The sequence below is a fragment of the Gadus macrocephalus genome, chromosome 13 (genome assembly GCF_031168955.1).
Source record: "Gadus macrocephalus chromosome 13, ASM3116895v1".
In the NCBI taxonomy this organism is placed as follows: domain Eukaryota; kingdom Metazoa; phylum Chordata; class Actinopteri; order Gadiformes; family Gadidae; genus Gadus; species Gadus macrocephalus.
In genome coordinates this window covers 3337263-3362262 of record NC_082394.1, presented here as the reverse complement: position 1 = coordinate 3362262, position 25000 = coordinate 3337263, and the positions used below count along the sequence as shown (strand labels likewise).

At 47.8% G+C, this 25000-nt stretch overlaps 1 protein-coding gene and 2 long non-coding RNA genes across 10 annotated transcripts in view; 1 reads left to right on the top strand and 2 right to left on the bottom strand.

The window, feature by feature from the left end:
• Positions 1-6877: 6877 nt before the first annotated feature.
• Positions 6878-25000, bottom strand: part of LOC132470435 (ankyrin repeat and SAM domain-containing protein 1A-like) — a 21350-nt gene continuing 3227 nt past the window's right edge. For 3 of the 8 annotated variants that reach the window (XM_060069068.1, XM_060069069.1, XM_060069062.1), the window contains 7 exons: positions 22385-22522; positions 21096-21167; positions 20613-20696; positions 19693-19830; positions 17679-17855; positions 15585-15692; positions 12747-13520 (listed from right to left, as the gene is read on the bottom strand). In XM_060069068.1, coding sequence (XP_059925051.1) covers positions 13398-13520; positions 15585-15692; positions 17679-17855; positions 19693-19830; positions 20613-20696; positions 21096-21167; positions 22385-22522 — 840 coding nt within the window. In that variant the 3' untranslated portion in view covers positions 12747-13397. Of the gene's footprint in view, positions 8800-12746; positions 13521-15584; positions 15693-17678; positions 17856-19692; positions 19831-20612; positions 20697-21095; positions 21168-22384; positions 22523-25000 lie in introns of those variants that run through there. The other 5 variants (XM_060069064.1, XM_060069065.1, XM_060069063.1 and 2 more) reach the window with 5 other exon arrangements.
• LOC132470437 (uncharacterized) lies at positions 10744-11007 on the top strand. The gene is made up of 2 exons (XR_009528642.1): positions 10744-10816; positions 10849-11007. It is a non-coding gene; the product is annotated as an uncharacterized LOC132470437 (long non-coding RNA).
• On the bottom strand, positions 13649-14572 carry LOC132470438 (uncharacterized). Its single transcript, XR_009528643.1, has 2 exons — positions 14231-14572; positions 13649-14180 (listed from the first exon to the last, which is right to left on the bottom strand). It is a non-coding gene; the product is annotated as an uncharacterized LOC132470438 (long non-coding RNA).

Below are 25000 nucleotides of genomic sequence, written 5' to 3'. Positions count from 1 at the left end.
TACATTCTAATGTCATGTATATCCTCTTTATTGATGATGGATTATTATGTATTGTCATCGCCTCAGTGGTGCAGTGGAGTGCACTCTGCCTAACCCACTGTAAACCGTGGCTCAATATCTGTGGAAAACACAATTTCTTTAATTTTAAATGTCATGCTATCATATATAGCATATATCATATATCATATATAACCTCAGACATAATTACAATTCAAATCTCAGTGGGAAGTGGAGAGAGCGGTGAGCAAAGCCTCTGGAGACCGGGGTTCAAGTCCGGTTGATGTCTTCTGTTGGAAGACTCTTATCTCTATTTCATGTGAATTATAAAGTCAAGTAAATCCTTTGTGATGACCCTATCCGGTGTCATGTTGGTGCATTGTTAAGTTCGGTGGTTAACACTCTAAACAGCTCATGTTCGGATCCCCGCACAAAGGTTCGTTTTTTATCGGCCGTCATGAAATAAACATAAGGGTTAACACTGTTGTTTTTTATTGGTCGTCATGAAAAAAAACATAAGGGGTAACACTGTCGATATTTATCAATCAAAACATAGGGGGTAACACTGTCGTTTTTATCAAATGAAACATGAGGGGTGACACTGTCGTTTTTTTCTTTGGTCGTCATGAAAAAAACCATAAGGGGTAACACTGTTGTTTTTTATTGGTCGTCATGAAAAAAATCATAAGGGGTAATACCGTTGTTTTTTATTGGTCGTCATGAAAAAAAACATAAGGGGTAACACCGTTGTTTTTTATTGGTCGTCATGAAAAAAAACATAAGGGGTAACACTGTTGTTTTTTATTGGTCGTCATTAAAAAAAACATAAGGGGTAACACTGTCGATATTTATCAATTAAAACATAGGGGGTAACACTGTCATTTTTATCAAATGAAACATGAGGGGTGACACTGTCGTTTTTTTCTTTGGTCGTCATGAAAAAAACCATAAGGGGTAACACTGTTGTTTTTTATTGGTCGTCATGAAAAAAAACATAAGGGGTAATACCGTTGTTTTTTATTGGTCGTTATGAAAAAAAACATAAGGGGTAACACTGTTGTTTTTTATTGGTCGTCATGAAAAAAAACATAAGGGGTAACACTGTTGTTTTTTATTGGTCGTCATGAAAAAAAACATAAGGGGTAACACTGTTGTTTTTTATTGGTCGTCATGAAAAAAAACATAAGGGGTAACACTGTTGTTTTTTATTGGTCATCATGAAAAAAAACATAAGGGGTAACACTGTTGTTTTTATTGGTCGTCATGAAAAAAAACATAAGGGGTAACACTGTTGTTTTTATTGGTCGTCATGAAAAAAAACTTAAGGGGTAACACTGTTGTTTTTATTGGTCGTCATGAAAAAAAACATAAGGGGTAACACTGTTGTTTTTTATTGGTCGTCATGAAAAAAAACATAAGGGGTAACACTGTTGTTTTTTATTGGTCATCATGAAAAAAAACATAAGGGGTAACACTTGCTTTTTATTGGTCGTCATGAAAAAAAACATAAGGGGTAACACTGTTGTTTTTTATTGGTCATCATGAAAAAAACATAAGGGGTAACACTTGCTTTTTATTGGTCGTCATGAAAAAAAACATAAGGGGTAACACTGTTGTTTTTATTGGTCGTCATGAAAAAAAACATAAGGGGTAACACTGTTGTTTTTATTGGTCGTCATGAAAAAAAACATAAGGGGTAACACTGTTGTTTTTTATTGGTCGTCATGAAAAAAAACATAAGGGGTAACACTTGCTTTTTATTGGTCGTCATGAAAAAAAACATAAGGGGTAACACTGTTGTTTTTTATTGGTCATCATGAAAAAAACATAAGGGGTAACACTTGCTTTTTATTGGTCATCATGAAAAAAAACATAAGGGGTAACACTGTTGTTTTTATTGGTCATAAGGGGTAACACTGTTGTTTTTTATTGGTCATCATGAAAAAAACATAAGGGGTAACACTTGCTTTTTATTGGTCGTCATGAAAAAAAACATAAGGGGTAACACTGTTGTTTTTATTGGTCGTCATGAAAAAAAACATAAGGGGTAACACTGTTGTTTTTATTGGTCGTCATGAAAAAAAACATAAGGGGTAACACTGTTGTTTTTTATTGGTCGTCATGAAAAAAAACATAAGGGGTAACACCGTTGTTTTTTATTGGTCATTGTGAAAAAAAACATAAGGGGTAACACTGTTGTTTTTTATTGGTCGTCATGAAAAAAAACATAAGGGGTAACACTTGCTTTTTGTTGGTCGTCATGAAAAAAAACATAAGGGGTAACACTGTTGTTTTTTATTGGTCGTCATGAAAAAAAACATAAGGGGTAACACTTGCTTTTTATTGGTCGTCATGAAAAAAAACATAAGGGGTAACACTGTTGTTTTTTATTGGTCGTCATGAAAAAAAACATAAGGGGTAACACTGTTGTTTTTTATTGGTCGTCATGAAAAAAAACATAAGGGGTAACACCGTTGTTTTTTATTGGTCATTGTGAAAAAAAACATAAGGGGTAACACTGTTGTTTTTTATTGGTCGTCATGAAAAAAAACATAAGGGGTAACACTGTGGTTTTTTATTGGTCGTCATGAAAAAAAACATAAGGGGTAACACTGTTGTTTTTTATTGGTCATCATGAAAAAAAACATAAGGGGTAACACTTGCTTTTTATTGGTCGTCATGAAAAAAAACATAAGGGGTAACACTGTTGTTTTTATTGGTCGTCATGAAAAAAAACATAAGGGGTAACACTGTTGTTTTTTATTGGTCGTCATGAAAAAAAAACATTTTATTGGTCGTCATGAAAAAAAACATAAGGGGTAACACCGTTGTTTTTTATTGGTCGTTGTGAAAAAAAACATAAGGGGTAACACTGTTGTTTTTTATTGGTCGTCATGAAAAAAAACATAAGGGGTAACACTGTGGTTTTTTATTGGTCGTCATGAAAAAAAACATAAGGGGTAACACTGTTGTTTTTTATTGGTCATCATGAAAAAAAACATAAGGGGTAACACTTGCTTTTTGTTGGTCGTCATGAAAAAAAACATAAGGGGTAACACTGTTGTTTTTATTGGTCGTCATGAAAAAAAACATAAGGGGTAACACTGTTGTTTTTTATTGGTCGTCATGAAAAAAAACATTTTATTGGTCGTCATGAAAAAAAACATAAGGGGTAACACCGTTGTTTTTTATTGGTCGTTGTGAAAAAAAACATAAGGGGTAACACTGTTGTTTTTTATTGGTCGTCATGAAAAAAAACATAAGGGGTAACACTGTTGTTTTTTATTGGTCGTCTTGAAAAAAAACATAAGGGGTAACACTGTTGTTTTTTATTGGTCGTCATGAAAAAAAACATAAGGGGTAACACTTGCTTTTTATTGGTCGTCATGAAAAAAAACATAAGGGGTAACACTGTTGTTTTTTATTGGTCGTCATGAAAAAAAACATAAGGGGTAACACTGTTGTTTTTTATTGGTCGTCATGAAAAAAAACATAAGGGGTAACACTGTTGTTTTTTATTGGTCGTCATTAAAAAAAACATAAGGGGTAACACTGTTGTTTTTTATTGGTCGTCATGAAAAAAAACATAAGGGGTAACACTGTTGTTTTTTATTGGTCGTCATGAAAAAAAACATAAGGGGTAACACTGTTGTTTTTTATTGGTCATCATGAAAAAAAACATAAGGGGTAACACTTGCTTTTTATTGGTCGTCATGAAAAAAAACATAAGGGGTAACACTGTTTTTTTTTTATTGGTCGTCATGAAAAAAAACATAAGGGGTAACACTGTTGTTTTTTATTGGTCGTCATGAAAAAAAACATAAGGGGTAACACCGTTGTTTTTTATTGGTCGTTGTGAAAAAAAACATAAGGGGTAACACTGTTGTTTTTTATTGGTCGTCATGAAAAAAAACATAAGGGATAACACTGTTTTTTTTTATTGGTCGTCACGAAAAAAAACATAAGGGGTAACACTTGCTTTTTATTGGTCGTCATGAAAAAAAACATAAGGGGTAACACTGTTGTTTTTTATTGGTCGTCATGAAAAAAACCATAAGGGGTAACACTTGCTTTTTATTGGTCATCATGAAAAAAAACATAAGGGGTAACACTGTTGTTTTTTATTGGTCGTCATGAAAAAAAACATAAGGGGTAACACTGTTGTTTTTTATTGGTCGTCTTGAAAAAAAACATAAGGGGTAACACTGTTGTTTTTTATTGGTCGTCATGAAAAAAAACATAAGGGGTAACACTTGCTTTTTATTGGTCGTCATGAAAAAAAACATAAGGGGTAACACTGTTGTTTTTTATTGGTCGTTGTGAAAAAAAACATAAGGGGTAACACTGTTGTTTTTTATTGGTCGTCATGAAAAAAAACATAAGGGGTAACACTGTTGTTTTTTATTGGTCGTCATGAAAAAAACCATAAGGGGTAACACTTGCTTTTTATTGGTCATCATGAAAAAAAACATAAGGGGTAACACTGTTGTTTTTTATTGGTCGTCATGAAAAAAAACATAAGGGGTAACACTGTTGTTTTTTATTGGTCGTCTTGAAAAAAAACATAAGGGGTAACACTGTTGTTTTTTATTGGTCGTCATGAAAAAAAACATAAGGGGTAACACTTGCTTTTTATTGGTCGTCATGAAAAAAAACATAAGGGGTAACACTGTTGTTTTTTATTGGTCGTTGTGAAAAAAAACATAAGGGGTAACACTGTTGTTTTTTATTGGTCGTCATGAAAAAAACCATAAGGGGTAACACTTGCTTTTTATTGGTCATCATGAAAAAAAACATAAGGGGTAACACTGTTGTTTTTTATTAGTCGTCATGAAAAAAAACATAAGGGGTAACACTTGCTTTTTATTGGTCGTCATGAAAAAAAACATCAGGGGTAACACTGTTGTCTTTGTCAAATAAAATATAAGAGGTAACACTGTCGTTTTTTATTGGTTGTCATGAAAAAAAACATAAGGGAAATAATAGAAATACACACATACATTTTAATGTCATGTATATCCTCTTTATTGATGATGGATTATTATGTATTGTCATCGCCTCAGTGGTGCAGTGGAGTGTACTCTGCCTAACCCACTGTAGACCGTGGCTCAATATCTGTGGAAAACACTTGAAAAAAAACATAAGGGGTAACACTGTTGTTTTTTATTGGTCGTCATGAAAAAAAACATAAGGGGTAACACTGTTGTTTTTTATTGGTCGTCATGAAAAAAACATAAGGGGTAACACTTGCTTTTTATTGGTCGTCATGAAAAAAAACATAAGGGGTAACACTTGCTTTTTATTGGTCGTCATGAAAAAAAACATAAGGTGTAACACTGTCGATATTTACTAATTAAAACATAGGGGGTAACACTGTCGTTTTTATCAAATGAAACATGAGGGGTGACACTGTCGTCTTCCTTGGTCGTCATGAAAAAAAACATAAGGGGTAACACTGTTGTTTTTTATTGGTCATCATGAAAGAAAACATAAGGGGTAACACTGTTGTCTTTGTCAAATAAAATATAAGGGGTAACACTGTCGTATTTTATTGGTCATCATGAAAAAAACCATATAAAAAAATAATAATAATTGTCCTTCAAATAAAATATTTTCAACTGTCATCATGGCAAAAAAACATAAGGGGTAACACTGTCGTTTTTATCAAATGAAACGTAGAGGGTAACACTGGCATCGTTTTTTATCTGTCGTCATGAAGAACCCATAAGGGGTAACACTGTCGAAATGTATCGAATAAAACATAGGGGGTAATGGTAATTAAACATTAAAACATCTGCGGATTATAGTCCAGTGCGGCTTGTATATGTACACATAATTCAATTTATCTCCTGCGGTTTATACTCCGGTGCGCCTTATAGTGCGGAAAATACGGTATATATATCATGAAAGCTGAGCCTCCACTTATTCCAACAGTCCAAACCATATCATTCTGTGACTAAAACTCGCAAATAACAACTTAAGAAGAAACGTCCCCTTTTCTTTTAACAACCAAAAATGAAGTATTACCTTTGTGATTTTTGTCCACAAAGTTGATTCTGATCGAATAAAACCACCATAAACAGATTATCCAGTGTCTGGGCCAAATTGCAACTAAAAATGGTGTTTTCAATCAATGAATAAGAGAAGGTTTCTTAGGGAATAGGTAAATTGCCTTCAATCAGAAAACATATTCTTCAGCGCAATCTAGTGCCATATATTTATTAGCGAGTGTTTTGATTGTATTGGTGCATTCAATTATATTTGCCCTGAACTTTAAATAGAGGTGTCAAGTGTCAAAATTGTAAGATATCTACCTTTATTTGTGTCTCATAAGACAGCGTTCCCAACTGATAAGGACCAACTGATAATTATTTCAGGTGGAAATGTTATATTCCACTTATGCTGTGTTCCATGGCTTTATTCACTTAAACCAAGTATTATCCCCATTGAATATTTCACTTGCACAACAATCTTTCTTTTGGCACAAAAATGACATTATCACTCTTGCAGTTGTGGAGATATACTCTATTTACTTTGGGTATGATCTTTCCTGAAAAAAACTTTTCGAAAATGCCATAGAATATCGATATTTTTCCAGGTATAGTGTCGAAGTTAGAAAATCCAGTATCGTGACTGACACTACTAGAAACGCAACACTAATTTTGATTAGAGCTACAAGAAACTTGAAAGTTAATATAGACATATCTTTGCTACTACCTCTGACATTTAGTCATGTATTTGCTTAAATCATGCAGGTCTACATATAACTTGGCGATAGCTTTTATAGGTTGCAATGGTGGACTGAAATCACTTCATGGCACGATGTGACCGCTCGATAAATAAGTAAACAAAGAGAAGTTTGTTATTTTTTAAACACAACATGTGTGGAAGCTAACATTCAGCTTCAGTCTGAGCTAGGATGATTTTTCTGAGCCCCCCCAAAACCAGGCCGGGTGCCTGGCAAAAAGAGGCCCGTTCACGATTCTGATTATAATTTGGGCAAGTGAACATTACATTCGGGCAAGTTAAACCTGACCTGTACTTGCCCGATGGGCAAGTGCTTTTGAAACCTTAGTGTCAACCCTAGAAGTTGGATTAGAGAGAGTAGAGATAGTTAGATCAGAGATAGAGATAGAGTAGATAGATTAGAGATAGTTTAGAGATTGACATGGTGGATTCTGCTATTCCTTCTGGTGATCTCTGACCTCAGGGTCAAACAGATCACTACTCATATACTGTGTATACTATATTCTCAAATATGAACTCCATATTAAAGCTGAAATGATGAAGCCTTTACTTGATGTTTGACTCTAACTTTATCAGACAACATTCAGCATCAGTTTTCTACGCAAACCCGTGGGATCTCATTTACCAGAGAACACGTGTCTTGTCTTCTGTTGAATATGTTGTTTGTTTTTGTTGTCGGATTTGTCAGATGTTTTAAAGATCTGAAAGATTTGTGTATGATTATGAGATTCTTCTAAAGAGGAGTCATGTTGTGAAAATAAACCAATGTACTTTTAAAATCACTCAATATGATATATATCTATAAAAAACTATATATATATATACCTAAAAAAAATATATAGCCTACAGTATAGATAAAAATATACGATTAAAATCAGCAATTCATGCATACATGTAACATTGATATATATATATAAAAAATAACTGTCCAGACAGTGTTTTTTGTAGTTGTATTATTTAATTTATATATATATATATATTGCTTTGAAATTTGAAACAGTAATCACATTATCATCGACAAACCGAACTCTGTCCACAAACATGGGAGAAAGCATTAGAGACGCTGGTACAAATCCTCTTTTTTTTCTACTTTTCAAATCCCCCTCCCCCTCCGACTAGCTAACTCCATCTGACCTTTGACCTTTGACCCCCTCCCCTTTGACCCTGAATGAAGAGACGCAGGTCGCTATGCTACATGGCCCTCGGCAGCGGGTAGGTGATGCAACACCTGACCCATCACATGCAGGTCAGCGGGCCACCTGACCTTTCTGCTTGACCTTTAGTCAAGACAGGTGGGGGGGGGGGGGGGGGGGGCAGTCGGCCAATCACACGAGCTTAACAGACCACACCTCCTCTCGTGTCGGGCATTCATATGAGGAGGGGGAGGTGGGCGAGGGGCTCGTGTGAGTCGAGGTCTCAGATTGGTCGACCTAGCTCTCGTCTCTCCCTGTCCTTCGTCGCTCCTCTTCGTCACGCTCGTTCTCGCGGCGCGCTCTACGATTCTCTCCGCATGCAAGCGTCCGGCCCCATCTCACGCACGCGCATACACTCACCAATACGCTCACACACACTCACATACACACAGACATGCTCACGCACCCACACACACACACACACACACACACACACATGCTCACACACCCACACACACAGACACACAAACATATGCTCACACACATACTCAGGCAGACATGCTCACGCACACAGATTCACACAAATCAGTCACGCACACGCATTCACTCACACGCACGCAGATATACTAACACTCGCAGACACCCACACGTAGACACACACACACACACACACACACACACACACACAGACAGACTTCCTCACACACACACACACACACACACACACACACACACACACACACACACACACACACACTCGGACACACTCGGACACACTCAGTCACACACACACACACACACACACACACACACACACACACACCATCACACACACACTCACACTCAGACACACACCCTTGCGTGCCCGCACGGCGCCCGCCCCTCACAGCCTGGTGTCCGGGAACCGGAACGATGGCGTGAGCTACACAGGGGGGAGGGGGGGGGGGGGGGGGGGGGGGGAGAACAGGGCGTTAGAGGAGAACAGGGAACATGCAGACAGCGTGGCAGAGGGCACGCTGCGTGCGGCGTGTGTGTGTGTGTGTGTGTGTCGTGTGCGTGCGACGTGTGGAGGAACAGATGGAGAGAGAGTCGTTGTGCGCTTTGTGTTGTTTTCATCTCTTTATTAGCCTCGAGTTCATCGATGTGGAGAAACAGGTTCAAGGTGTGTGTGTGTGTGTGTGTGCGTGCGTGCCTGCCTGTATGCGTGTGTGTGTGTGCGTGTGTGTGATGCGGAGGGAGACAGGATGAGAGGGGGGGGGGAGCATTCATAGGTACATGGGTTGGGGGGGGGGGGAGGTGAACCAATAACCCAGAGGGGGGGGGGGGGCGGGGTAGACAGGGCTCCATCAGAAACAAAGACCCGGACTGGGGGGGGGGGGGGGGGCTCCAGGGTCATGCAGGCTCCCGGGAAACAGGAGCTTAGTAACAGTCAGGACAGAACAACATAACCCGGTCAGGACCACAGAGCGCTCTCTCTCTCTCTCGCTCTCTCTCTCTCTCTCTCTCTCTCTCTCTCTCTCTCTCTCTCTCTCTCTCTCTCACACACACACAAACAGAATCCAGGACACCAGTGTTGTGAGCACCACAGTCCCAGCGGGCTCACGAGAGACTGTGTGTGTGTGTGTGTGTGTGTGTATGTGCTTCAGAAAGTGTGTCTGCGGCTGTGTGTGTGTGAAGATGTGTGTGGAAAAGGTGTGTGTGTGTGTGTGTGTGCTTGAGAAAATGTGGCTGTGGCTGTGTGTGTGTGTGTGTGTTGTGTGTGTGTGTGTGTGTGTGTGTGTGTGAAGTTGTGTGTGTGTGAAGATGTGTGTGCGTGTGTTTGTGTGTGTGTGTGAAGATGTGTGTGTGTGTGTGTGTGTGTGTGTGAAGATGTATGTGTGTGTGTGTGTGTGTGTGTGTGTGTGTGTGTGTGTGTGTGTGTGAAGTTGTGTGTGTGTGAAGATGTGTGTGCGTGTGTTTGTGTGTGTGTGTGAAGATGTGTGTGTGTGTGTGTGTGTGTGTGTGAAGATGTGTGTGTGTGTGTGTGTGTGTGTGTGTGTGTGTGTAAAGCCCACAAGAGGACCTTGAGTCACGCTACAAGGTTAAAAACAAACCAACAACAATAATAATAAACAGCTCCTCCAGCGACTCCATCCTGAGGCTGGGGGTTCACAGGTGGGTGTGTGTGTGTGTGTGTGTGTGTGTGTATTTGTAGGAATGTGTGTGTGTGTGGGGGTGTGTGCGTTTAGATGTGTGTGTGTGTGTGTGTGTGTGTGTGTGTGTGTGTGTGTGTGTGTGTGTGTGTGTGTGGTTTCTGGACTACGGCCCTGAGTCACAGTGTAAATAAACGGTGTCAGGTTCAGGGGGGGGGGGGGCGCGGGGAGGGGGAGGGGGGGGGGGGGGGGTACAGTGGGGTAAAACTGATTTGCATTCATTCCTTTTTTTTCTCTTCTACCGCAGGCGGTTAAACTGAGCTCCGGCAGCGTGGGGGCGAATTAAATCCGATTCATTGTCGTTTATTAAATCGCTGTTTCTTCTTCCCGTGACACACTTTCCCCGTGTGCCGCGCGTTTAACACCCCTGAACGCTCACGAGGTCCCGGGCAGCGGCGCTTTGGTTCAGCAGCGAGCAGACAGAAGCGTAGGTAGGATAAAACGGTCCGTCAGAACCAGTCACATGTTAAAAACAAACACACACAGAAACACGCACATCGCCCTTTTTTTTTTCCTCCCCATCTTCTCCATAAATAATTCCCTCTCCCGTACCGGGATAAACAGGGCTAATTCGGGATGAGGGCCTTCCCGGAACGTTCCCGGATCGGCCCCGTAAGCCCCGACTTACAGGGAGCGTCACAAAGTGAATCACTATTTAGTGTCCTCTGAGGAGAGGGGCCCCGAGGGAGGAGCTGGTGTGGGGGGGGGAGGGCCCCAGTGGGACCAGGGGCCACAATGGGAACCACAGTGGGAACCAGGGGCCACAATGGGAACCACAGTGGGAACCAGGGGCAACAATGGGAACCACAGTGGGAACCAGGGGCCCGAGGGGGAAGCAGGGGCCCCCATTGGGACCCAGGCTGCGGTGTCTCTCAGGGCTACTGGGTGCTGAGAGGCACAGGGGTGACTACCAAAGGCCCCCCCCCCCTCCCCCCCCCCATGTCACATGACCTCCGTCCACACGGGCCACATGACACCGGGTCGGGGTCGTTTGTTACGTGCTCTTTTTCTTTTTAAGCGAGGGAGGGGCGTGCATTTTGGGCGGGGGCAGAGAGCAAGTGGGGGCCGGCGAGGAGGGGTGGGAAGCTTGGCTGATTATAGAGCAACTGAAATGGGGCGGTGCACTGCGTCCAAGGGTCCGGACGTACGGTGGGCGGGGCCTCGCTCCCATACCGACCAATCAGCGGCCCCAACATACGGTCGGTGCCGACTCTGATTGGCCGGTTACGAGAGAAGAACCGCCCCTCGTACGCCCGGACCCTTGGATCTAGCGGGCGACCGACTGAAATGATTGCCAAACAAGTAAAGGCTACATAGTCCGTGGTAAACGAGAGCGGAGCAGGTCCCCCTGTGTGTGTGTGTGCGTGCGTGTGTTCAGGGCCACACACACACATCAGTTCCTGGTCCGTGATCCCAGACATCATGGGTTGGATCCCTTAAAGCGATCCGACTTTACAGTTTTGCTACTGTACAAACGCGTAGAAAAGAGTTAGAGTTTGCTGCACGGTGCTGCCGTGGTGTTTCTGGCTGTGGTTAACGTGTCCGTCTGTCCGTAACGTAACGCAGCCCTTCCAGAGCTCACAGTGGTACGTGTCGGGTCTGACCGGACGCGCTACAGAACAGAGAAACAAAGGAAACCGAATCAAAACAAACAAAGAGTTAAAAAGCATCTCAGAAAAGGGATCAAAACAAGCATGCGTCGAGTCTAGAGGGTCATTGTGCTCACGAGGAGTGTGTGTGTGTGTGTGTGTGTGTGTGTGTGTGACTGTGTGTGTGTGTGTGTGTGTGTGTGTGTGTGTGTGTGTGTGTGTGTGTGTGTGTGTGTGTGTGTGTGTGTGTGTGTGTGTGTGCGCAAGATTACATTTAATGTATTGATTGAATTTAATTGATCTATTTGCCTTTTGAGGTTTCCAAACAGAGCTTAAAAATGTTTTTGACAAAACCCAAACGTTTAATAAGTAATTACATGTGTTATGTACGGGTATGAACTCTATCAAATGTATCTCCACTGAATTCAAATAAAAAAGGACATGCTTATTTTGGTGAAGGGATAAACCATTAAAAAAAACAGACATAAAATAACATAATAATCAAAGTAACAACATAATCGTAATCATAATAATAATAATAATAATAGAAAGTTAACCTCTGGGAAACTAGCATGGGGTTGGATGCAAGTTGTCAGGAGGAAGAGGAGGAAGAGGAGGCAGTTTAGTTGAGAAGGCAGGACCAATGGGAAGTGAGTCCAGTCCGGTCAGCCAATCCTGGCTCAGCCAATCCTGGCTCCGCCATAGGCTGCAGCAGCAACAGGGTAAAGGGAGGGGTCTGCCGGGCGGGGACGGGAGGGGCGTGGGCAGTGGGAACGGACCAATAGGATGGCGGTGGGGGCGGGGTTGACGGGGGTCAAGAGTCCCCGGCCTACAGGAAGGAGAGGGGGGGGCTATTCCGTCACAGTGAGAAAGGCACAGGGCTCGTGTGTGTGTTTGTGTGTGTGTGTGTGTGTCTGTATTTGTGTGTGTCTTTGTGAGTTTCTGTCTGTCTCTCCATCTTACTGTCTGTGTCTTTGCATGTGTGTGTGTGTGTGTGTGTGTGTGTGTGTGTGTGTGTGTGTGTCTGTCTATCTATGTGTACATGTGTCTGGTGTGTGTTGTTGTGTCTGTGTGTGTCAATGTGTGGCGTCTGTCTGTCTGTCTGTCTGTCTGTCTGTCTGTCTGTGTGTCTGTGTGTCTGTGTGTCTGTCCGTCTGTCCGTCTGTCTGTCTGTGTTTCTGTGTGTGTGTGTGTGTCTGTCTGTCTGTCCGTCTGTCTGTGTGTGTGTGTGTCTGTCTGTCTGTCCGTCTGTCTGTGTGTGTGTCTGTGTGTGTGTCTGTGTGTGTGTGTGTGTCAGTGCATGTGTGTGTGTGTGTGTGTGTGTGTGTGTGTGTGTGTGTGTGTCTGTCTATCTATGTGTACATGTGTCTGATGTGTGTTGTTGTGTCTGTGTGTGTCAATGTGTGGCGTCTGTCTGTCTGTCTGTCTGTCTGTCTGTCTGTGTGTCTGTGTGTCTGTCCGTCTGTCTGTGTGTGTGTCTGTCTGTCTGTGTTTCTGTCTGTGTGTGTGTCTGTCTGTCTGTCCGTCTGTCTGTGTGTGTGTCTGTGTGTGTGTGTGTGTCAGTGCATGTGCATGAGAGTGGCAGAACCTAGTTATCTTTGGGGGGTGGGGGGGGGGGCTACAACAGAACGGGAGGCGGCTGAGAGGGGGGAGGGTGTTGGACTGGGACCGGGCGACGGTGACGGGGGGGCGTGGGGAGGCGGGCGGGGGGGGTCCAGGGTCACGGCGGCGGTGGCGTCTCAGAATATGGTGGTCTCGTACTTGGTGCTGGCGGGCCGTTGCCTGCCGGCGTCCCGCGGGTGGAAGAGCCAGGAGGTGCTCCCGAACGACTGCATGTCGGGGTCCGCCTCCAGGGGCTCAATCTGGGGGGGGGGGGGGGAGAGGAGGGCGTGAGACCGGGGGGCGAGGGGGAGGAGCCTCGGGGAGGAGGAGCAGGAGATGGGAGGTCCGGTCGGTGGGGGCGGGGCCGACAGAGCTTTTTTTTGGGGGGGGGGGGGGGGGGGGGGGGTTGCAGTGGAGGGGGGGTCCGGACAAGATGGAGGGCGGCTGACAGCGGACACACACTGAGCGTGCTCGGGGTGGGGGGCGCGGCGACACACGACACCACCACAGACCACAGACCACAGCCAAAGCCCGCCACCGGGGGGCGCCGGGGAGGTTGACGGTTCAAATACGGCACGAAGCAACGGAGACGGACACAGGATGGGGCACACAGCACAGACAGATGATCGGTCCAGATGGGGAGGGGGAGGCCGGACGGACTGACAGTGCTGGAGACTTTTTGTACCGGGGCGGTATGTGCTTTGTTCGGAGAGATGCAGCCTAGCGTGGTGAGGTGTAATTGCGCTGTTTAAAGGGGCCCTATCTCCCCAGCAGGCTGCCCGGCGAGGAGCCGTGAGCAGCCTCTTCGGACTCCCACTTGTGACATCACAACCGGGAGTGTCCACTTGTGACATCATAAACGGGAGAGCCCACTTGTGACATCACAACTGCACTGGGAGAGTCCACTCGTGACATCACAACTGGGCACTTGTGACATCACAACCGGGAGAGTCCACTCGTGACATCACACCTGGGAGGGTCCACTTGTGACATCACAACTGAACTGGGAGAGTCCACTGGTGACATCACAACCGGGAGAGTCCACTTGTGACATCACAACTGAGCTGGGAGAGTCCACTTGTGACATCACAACTGAACTGGGAGAGTCCATTGGTGACATCACAACCTGGAGAGTCCACTCGTGACATCACAACTGGGAGAGTCCACTCGTGACATCACAACTGGGAGAGTACACTCGTGACATCACAACTGGGAGAGTCCACTCGTGACATCACAACCTGGAGGGCCCACTCGTGACATCACAACTGGGAGAGTCCACTCTGCTGTGTGACGGACAGATCCACCAATCGACTCCTTCCAGCGGAGTTGGACCCTCCCACAGGTGTGATGTCACACCTGTTCATCGACATGACGAAATAGGACCCCTACAAAAATCAACCCTTCGCTCTTTGTTGGGAACTAGCTTCCAAACCGTAAAACGTGTACAGTATGTTCCACCAAGCCTCCACCACACCAGCGGCCGCTGGACACTCACAGAGACAGGAAGTAGCACAGGAAGTAGCACAGAAACCAAAACAGAGGAGCAAACGAGGAGAAGGGACAGGGGTCCGAGCTCGTCTTTGTTGTCTGGGAGCTGGAGGATGACGAGGAGCAGACAGGAGGAGGAAGAGGAGCAGGAGGAGGAGGAAGAGGAGCAGACAGGAGGAGGAAGAGGAGCAGGAGGAGGAAGAGGAGCAGACAGGAGGAGGAAGAGGAGCAGGAGGATGACGAGGAGCAGACAGGAGGAGGAAGAGGAGCAGGAGGATGACGAGGAGCAGACAGGAGGAGGAAGAGGAGCAGGAGGATGACGAGGAGCAGACAGGAGGAGGAAGAGGAGCAGGAGGATGACGAGGAGCAGACAGGAGGAGGAAGAGGAGCAGGAGGAGGAGGAAGAGGAGCAGACAGGAGGAGGAAGAGGAGCAGGAGGAGGAGGAAGAGGAGCAGGAGGATGACGAGGAGCAGACAGGAGGAGGAAGAGGAGCAGGAGGAGGAGGAAGAGGAGCAGACAGGAGGAGGAAGAGGAGCAGACAGGAGGAGGAAGAGGAGCAGGAGGAGGAGGAGGAGGAGGAGGAGGAGGAGGAGGAGGAGGATGGGGATGGGGTGCCGTGCTGCGATATCGAAAGATGATGAAGGCCAAGGAGGGAGGGAGGGAGGGAGGGAGGGAGGGAGGGAGGGGGATATTAAACAGGAGGAGATCAATGCCACTGCGGCGGGGCTGAAGGAGGGAGGCCGGAGGGGGGGGGGGGGGGGGGGAGTGTTGCGGCGTGCACACAGACGGGGGGGATGAAGGGGGGGGGGGGGGGGAGGAAGAGAGAGAGCAGGACCTGTACTCCGGGGCTGACTGGGTGCAGTGGGAGGAGGGACGCGCGGTGGCTCGTGCACGTGTGACAGTAACAGCAGCGACACTCGCCCGCAGGTGCTCCCTGGGGGGCCAGCGGGCCGGGGGAGACACAACAGAGACATGTTAAAATAGAGAGGGGGAGGGAGGGGGGGGGAGGAGGGAGGGAGGAGGGAGAGGGAGGGGGAGAGGGGGAGGGAGGAGGGAGGAGGGAGGGATAGGAGGGAGGGAGGAGAGGGGGAGAGGGGGAGGGAGGAGGGAGGGAGAGAGGACCGAGTGAGCAACAACATAGACATGTTAAACCAGAGAGAGGGAGAGAGAGACGGAGAGTAGAGACGCAGTTTGACAGAGAGCGCATTAGAGAGAGAGAGGGAGACAGAGACAGAGAGCGAGAGGAGGCAGGGGGGACAGAGCAGACGGACGGACAGTTTAAATGCATCCAACGCAGAAACCGTCATGCCGGGATGTGCACAGCCTGGTCGTTCAACAGCCATCCATCTGAACATGATCTAATAATCTGGCCCCTGCGATGGCCGCGACTCTAAAGGTATATAACATTTATCACTCCTCCGGATAATGAAGCCCTGTGATTTGCTGCTCGGCGAAGAGGGGCGAGAGAGGGGCGAGAGAGGGGCGAGCGAGGGGCGAGAGAGGGGCGAGAGAGGGGCGAGAGAGGGGCGAGAGAGGGGCGATCGAGGGGCGATAGAGGGGCGAGAGACGGGCGAACGAGGGGCGAACGAGGGGCGAGCAAGGGCAGCTCTCGGCGGTCACGTGACAGGGGGGGGGGGGGGGGGGTTATATATTGCTGCGCGCCGCCCATCCATCAGGAGGGGGGGGGGGGGGGGCACCCAGAACATAAACAACGAGGCCGTGGCGACGATGGGAATGGGGGGGGAGGAGTCTAGTGTCGGGCCGTCGTGGCGCCGCAAGGCCGAACACGGGGGGGGGTGGTCGCGGCCACGCCTCCGTCACGCTCCGCTCGCTGGCGCTGCCGTCACACGCTGATGCGTGATATCGTGAGTCAAAGCTCCGGGGGGGGGGGGGTGGGGGGGGGTAAGGTTAGATGGTGACATTTGTAGCAGAGAAGTGAGTCATCACCCCCCCCCCCCCCCCCCCCCGAGCGCGCATCACATCCTACAAGGGGGTCAAAAGGTCAGAAGGTCGGGATGAGCGGGATACGAACCAGTCAGCACGCTCTGGGGTCCCGGCCCCCCCAGGCAAGGTTCCAGTGCTGGGGGGGGGGGGGGGGGGGGTCTACCAGGGGTAGTCGTACTTAATTATAGTACTCAGATGTGTAGCATCTTATCCTAGCTATCCGTGTTGTGTACGGGGAACGGGTTAACCTAGTGATGGTTAGTGCTCGGCACTTGGTTCTAGGAACATCCTTACTGCACCGACAGAGATATCTTTGTTTCTCTTCTTCAGACAAATGTACTTATTGTTAGTCTCTTTGGATAAAGCGTCAAAGTGTTAAATGCCCTAAATGTAAATGACGTGGTGGACGGGTTGCTTCACCCCCAGCTGAAAGGCGCTGGGTTCCAAACCCGCACCCCCCCCCCCCCCCCCCCCCCCCCCCCCCATCTACCTGTGGGCGTGCCGCGTTACCATGACTCCTGCCTGCTCGTTAATAACCCGTTTGCTGTCAGAATGTTTCACCGTGCGTCGCTTTGGATAATTTGTGTGTGTGGATAATAATAGTGATCTGCAACATCTGTTGTACCCGTCGTCAGAGGCTGTTAACCAGAGTGACTTACCGAGGCCGTTTCAGACGCATTATACATCATAATGAGCTCGGAGTTGGGGACAGGCGTGTGGCTCACAAACGCCTACAGCTGGACTGCCGAGATTGGGATTCGGACCCAGAACCTTTCAGACGGCGGTCAAACCCTGACAGCTAGACTAGGACTGTTCACATCTCTCTGCAGGCACCCTTGCACCAAACACATTCATAACACACGCTTTAATCACTTTTATCCAAGCGGCTTTGGACTGAAGTGTTTAAACACTGGAGACCTTAACGGTAAAGTAGAGTGGAGGACCCAGGACCCAGGAGGGGGTCTGATCCCGGCCTGGTACTCACTGTGGACCGCCGCATGCTGTTCCAGGACTGGGACACGGGTCTGCTGGCTTTGGTCTCGATCACCTCCGAGCCCAGGGACAAAGGCGGGACGTACTGTCTGGCCCTGGACTGCACGGCCAGCTGATAGGCCACCTCGAACGCCTGTCCCAGCGTCAGGATGATCTCATAGGTCTGCGTCTGTAAGCACACGGTCAGGGCGAGGTGTGATTGGTCGATGTGGGTTCTTGTTCAATGTGGTTGGTGATGGGGTGGAGGGGATGAAAGGGTTAAGGTGATGGTGGAGGCGGGTCTTCCTGAAGATAACAGGTTTGATTGGCGGGGATCGTGTCCATTCACATCAGAGAAGAACGTGTTAGGACCATGTTTGGACCAAGGGTGGTTGTGTATTTCTGTGCATGGAATATGTTGCAGAGTGACTTGAAACTCAATTAGTTCATCTCGCTAAGTGCTTTTGAATACAAAGTGAAAGGGATCTGAGATATCTTTAATCTAGCTGGTTATGAAACTGCCTGAAACGTCTCTTTGGAAATTAGCTCCCTCTGTCTGTCTTTAGATCTTTATCGTTTGGGTTCCTTTGTGTTTTTTGTGTGTTTTGTGTTTTCTGTGTGTTTGTGTTTTCTGTGTGTTTGTGTTTTCTGTCTGTTTGTGTTCTCTGTCTGTTTGTGTTTGTTATTGATGCTGCTGGCCGTCTTCAACAGGTCTGCCTGAGAAACAGACTCTTAATCTCAATGGGACTCTGCTTAAATAAAGGTTATGTACGCTCTCTTATTTACTTTATTTGTTTCCCCACACACACACACACACACACACACACACACACACACACACACACACACACACACACACACACACACACACACACACACACACACACACACACACACACACACACACACACAAGCGCATTCATTTCATTTTACAATACATACATTTTTGCCAAAGAGTCCAAAGTGCATTCGACAATGAAAATATAACCTAAAAAGTGCAGGAATCATTTGAGTACATAAAACAATTCAATAAGACAAACAGCTTTAACACGCACACACGCACGCGCACACGCGCACGCGCACACGCACACGCACACGCACACGCACACACACACACACACACACACACACACACACACACACACACACACATTTTATTCGGGGGTCTCTGGGGTGTGATAGTCCGCCTCACCCTCACACATCAGGCAGTGCTAGCTCGGGGTTAACCGGCAATATATCCTGCTGCCTCTGCTCCAGGCTCAGCGCGCGCCAACAGACAGTAACTCGTAAAATTGCACCTTAAAATCTAGCTGCGTCAGACACACCAGACTGGTGACTCTGAGGAATCACCTCGTGTAGGGGCGGGCTGTTTTCTGGGGCATAATAACACGAATAAACACAGGAGCGACGCGCTGAAGCTAACAGATCATTCCATTACCTCTAGAGACGGGGGGGGGGGGGGGGGGGGGGTTCACGGCAGGGGGTCGGCTGTTGTCCTCGACGACAACCGATGCGTTATGAATGCACCCTCTCACGAGGAACAGGTGGAGGAAAGGACTGACGCGGTTTCACACTGCACTGCGCTTGAACTAGCAACACGGGTCTGGTTTAAGACGAGGTCCCTGTGTTATAAATCGGGTAACAGTGTTATTCTCGGCTGTCTGCTATAACATGCTGTAACGTCATTGGATACTTTCTAAGTGATACTTGGACAGTATGAGCTGGCATCCAAACAGGTGGGATTGTTTCAAAGGTTCAATGTTGATGAAGCCATTTGATAAGAAATGCTGTCCCTCGAGACAACAAAAATTTGCTTGAATTAAGAAAACGTAATAATATTACGTAAATTAAGAAACTTGGCCAGTAGGCTTCCTGGATGGAGAAACCTGGCCAATAGGAGAGGAGAGGGGCGGGCCAATAGCCTTGCAGGATGAAGACTCCTGGCCAATAGGAGCGGAGGGGGCGGGCCAATAGGCCTGCTGTGTGAAGACGCCTGGCCAATAGGAGCGGAGAGGGGCGGTACTCACCACCTCCACGGTGCTGAAGACGTGGCAGAAGTGGTGTCCACTCTTCAGGTCCTTGGTGATGTAGGCGAAGCTGCGCAGGTCGTCAGGGTCCTGCGCCGCGCACGAGATGTTCCGGATCTCGTGCTCCGCCACGATGGTCTGCAGGAGGGGGAGGAGCCACAGGGGCGGCGGACCAATCAGAGGTGAGTGAGATTGATTTACACACGGTGAACAGTGGGGGGTTTGGTTTGAGGAGTGGGATCGATAGACAGAGGAAGGATTACACATGTACAGACATCGATACACACACACACACAGATACACAGATCACTGTCACACAGACACACAGATCACGCACACACACACAGATACACAGATCACTTTCACACAGACACACACACAGATATCATAAAAACACATACATACACACACACACACAAAGAGAACACACGCACACCCACCCACACACTTTAACAGACATGGATACACACACACACACACACAAACACACACACACACCACACACACACACACACACACACACACACACACACACACACACACACACACACACCCACCCACACACTTTAACAGACATGGATACACACACACACACACACACACACACACACACACACACACACACACACACACACACACACACACACACACACACACACACACACACACACACACACACACACACACACACCACACACACACACACACACACACACACACACACCCACCCACACACTTTAACAGACATGGATACACACACACACACACACACACACACACACACACACACACACACACACACACACACACACACACACACACACACACACACACACACACACACACACACACCACACACACACACACACACACACACACACACACACACACACACACACACACACACAGTGTCTCGTTACCTTGCTGGCCGTGTCTATGAACTTGACCCCTCTGTAGGTGATGGAGAGTATGACAACCGGACCTTTCTTGGAGTCCTTCGATTTCTGGTGAAATGAAATGAAACATTAATGCAGTGGGGGGGGGGGGGGGGGATAGGGATCCAGCTGCTGTCTCGTCTCAATGACACCACGACCTTCTGGTGGTGGCAGCTATCACGATCCCCGCTCAAACAAGGGGCTGCCTTCCAAAACCTTTTCCTACGAGCCGTGTCAGCTAGAGCTCCAGCAGGAGGAGCAGGGCAGTGGTGTGGAGAGGGCCCGAGGCTGCTCGGAGGTCTGAACACGACCTCTTGAGCGAGTCAAATCGATATACAGGACGACTGTTGGAATGCAGCATAGCGGCGGTAGATCGGAGGACGTAGAGAAAGGTTTTGGAACGGAGCCGGTCAGCCATGGCGGGAAACGTGTCATGCTAGCGGTTAGCGGCTAGCTGCTAGCGCTCACCCTGATCTTGGCGCAGGCGTCCTGGGTGGACTCGATCCCTCGTAGATCCCTGATGACCATGGAGCCGAGGTACTGGACGGAACAACGATACACAACGAGTTAAAACACATCGAAACGACAAAGTTTAGGCTTTGTCTTCGTCTTTGACAAACCGATGTTTGATCTGGCAAATCAACCGTCCCGCACAAACCCTCCCAACCACGACGTCGGTGTTTGATTCACGGGGAGCTCCTGGTGTCGTTCCACCTGCCGTCGTCTCAATGCATTATTCTACGGAACAAACGATGAATCCCAGCACACCCCGATGTCTTTAATCACAATACGTACTCGTTATCTTATCTGAGAGCATCTCGTCCCCGAGCAGATATCACTGCTGCGTTCGTCACAGTGCTATGTATATCCCGACACTGAGCCATGAGTCACGCTCAGCACAGTACAGCCATCATCAGCCGGGCTCTGCCCCTTTCCAGCACCCTATTTGTGTGTATATGTAGGTAAGTCAATTATGGCACCCATTGCACTCCTGATCATTCCTGGAAGGAGGGATTCCCCCCCTCTGCGTTCCTTCTCCAGGGTTTTTGAGGGTCTTGCCCTCTGGGGGGCTAGGGATCAGGGGGGTGTCATGAACGCCCGGCCTATAAAGCCCTTTGAGACTGTACCTGTGATAAAGGGCTATTCAAATAAAACCGAATGGAATTATCTCCAGTAGCACATTCCAATGTGTCCCCACTTGTGACATCACAAGTGGGGGCGCGGCCCCCTGGAGCGATGACGGATGGGTCCTGCCCCAGCCTCACAGCTGGCGCACGCCGCCCTGTCCATCATCCAACGTCCTGGTGGCCGCTTGTGACATCACAAGCGGGAGACGCATGATGGAGGTGACAGGCGGTGCATGATGGATGGGTCGACGCCCCGTCTCACAGGGGGTGGGCGGTCCGCCAGGGGGGGAGGGTCAAGGGGGGGGGGGGTTCATCAAGACGTTCATCATCCATCTGGGGGGGATGGGGGGGGGTTACGCCTATTTGTGATGTCACAAATGGGGGCGACGCACGCCCGTTTCTCCACTCGTGACATCACAAATGGGGGACACGCCCATTTTCCACTTGTGACATCACAAATGGGGAACACGCCCATTTTCCACTTGTGACATCACAAATGGGGAACACGCCCATTTTTTCCGCTCATGGACCGGTTTCGTAACAGGCACGTACCCTGAGTACCGGTGGTGTAATACGGGGTCCGCCTCTTGCACGGGTGTGGGGGGGGGGGGGGGGTCCGGGGCTACTCACGGTGGCCTCGTAGCCGCAGGAGTCCAGGATGAGTTTGTCGGGGTGGTGGTGCCAGGCGGACACGGTGGCGTAGGTAGCCGAATTGCTGGGCGGGCGCAGGTTCACCCGCGGCTCTTTGTGCCGGTCGCTCTGCCGGTCCTGGGGAGCAGCGAAGGAAGGGGAGGAGTCATGACAGGAAGTGGAGGAGTCATCACAGGAAGTGGAGGAGCCATGATACAGGGGTGTCCTTCACTCTCACTCAGAGTGTTCAAACGGGGGTCCCTGATTCTCTCTAGTAGAGGAGTATTCACACGGGGGTCTTGACTCTGTCTAGTGTAAGAGTCTTCACATGGGGGTCCTTAACTATCTAGCGTAAGAGTCTTCACATGGAGGTCCTTGACTCTCTCTAGAATCAGAGTATTCACATGGGGGTGTTTCACTCTCTCTAGTATCACAGTATTCACATGGGGGTCCTTGACTCTCTCTAGTATCACAGTCTTCACATGGGGGTCCTTGACTCTCTCTAGTATCACAGTCTTCACATGGGGGTCCTTGACTCTCTCTAGAATCACAGTCTCCTCATGGGGGTTCTTGACTCTCTCTAGAATCACAGTCTCCTCATGGGGGTCCTTGACTCTCTCTAGAATCACAGTCTCCTCATGGGGGTCCTTGACTCTCTCTAGAATCACAGTCTCCTTATGGGGGTCCTTGACTCTCTCTAGAATCACAGTAGAAGAGTATTCACATGGGGTGTTTGACTCTCTCTGGTAGAAGAGTCTCCATCTGGGGGTCCTTGACTCTGGCTAGTGCGCTAACCATGAGGGCGATGTACCTTTCCTCGGTTCTAGGTTCAAGTCCCTCTTCTCTCCACTCTGTCACATCCATAAAGGCACAGAACAGCACTGATACAACATGGAGAAGACAGAATACACACACTTGGTATGAAGAGATGGGGATGCAGAAAAAGGCAAGGCCGGATTTGTCTGTATGTGTTTCGCCTCCCTTCCGCCTAACCCTAACCCTACTGGCCTGAACCCAGTCTGATACTGGTCTGAACCCAGTCTGATGGTTAGGTCTCCAGTAAGACAAGCTGGTTAATGAATCAGCAGCAATATCTGCAGATAAACAACACTATTTCTATATTTATACATGCGCTATTAATAAATGATTAAGAGTATCAGCGGAGGTTTTATGTGCTTGTCCTCGTGTATGTGTATCGTGGTTCAGATGCCCACCCCCGCTTGTAAAACGAAATGGTTCCTCCCAAGTGGGCGGTTCCTCCTCCTCAGTGGAGGGATATTAAGGGTGTGATTAGGTTCCGCGTGTCTCGTCCAGGCCTGCAGGCGGACACCACCTGTCTCCTAATCCCCGTCCGGTAACTCTCCCTAAGCACACACCGTAAAAGTTTAATGCTCTTTCTGACTGCGCGGCCGCTGGCTTTATTAAACGCTCAAACTGTTTATCGACAGATGGCAGTCCATCCTGGGTCATGTACCCCATGATCACCCCTCTACAAAGTCGTTCTTCATTATCATTTAGTTATTGAACAGGAAGTACAGGTGTCCCTGTGTTTCACAGGACCGAGCCCTTTAACTGTTTTAGCGTGTTGCCGTGCGTCTGGACACCGGGCATATCGCAGTGAGTACAACTGGATGCCTGGTCTCGACTACGGTTAACCGGCCAGCACCCCATCGCCGCTATTAAATGTTGAACTAAGAAGCAAACATTGGACCTGACTTTCTTATTTTCTGACCCCTGTAAGTCATTGCACTGAAAACCTTCTCTGTGTAAGCAACACAATCAGCCCACTGATGGGTCCTTTCATTGTGCGTCCTATTTTCCACAGCGGGGATTGGTAGGCCAAACTGAAACTGGACCATCAGCACATTTTGGCTCTGGCAACTTTGTTTTTTGGACCAGGTTGCGAAGATTAATGTCCTTTTAGTTTTTATACTCAAGATGTTATATCAGGAGTATATTTTTCCTTTACCACAATATTTATTAGACAACATTGAGGTCTGGTGGGAGAGGTTTTTAGGGTGAAAACATGAGGTATGGGGGGAGAGAGAGGGGAGAGAGAGGGGAGAGAGAGAGGGGAGAGGAGAGAGGAGAGTGATTAGAGGGAAAGGCAGGGGTGAGAGAGAAAGAGGATAGAGGAGAGGGAGGGAGAGAGAGGAGAGAAGAGATAAGAGAGAGAGATAGAAAGAGAAGTGGGAGAGAGAAAGTAGAGGGATAGGGAGGAGGGAGAGAGAAGAGAGACGAGAAAGAGAGAGAGAGAGAGAGAGAGAGAGCAGATAAAAGACAGCGGGAGACGAGAGAGAGAGCAGGAGGGAGTGAGGGGGAGAGAGGGAGAGGACAGAGGGAGGAGAGATTCAGGTAGAGCCAGCAGCATACTTCAAAAGAAGTCAAAACCGTTTTTTTGAGGACAAACCCATTTTCCTCTCCGCGCGGCTTCGGTTTGATCACTGAACGTTCCGTTAGTTAAGACCGGTGGGTCGCCATGGGGACGGGAAATCAGGACTCTGATTGCGGAAAGAACCCCAGAAATACACCGCTCCCGCCTTCCAATTCCCGACCAATCAGACCCGGTGTTCGCACGGCCGTCGTCCGCAGAGACCCCTCAAAGACCTCGGGGGT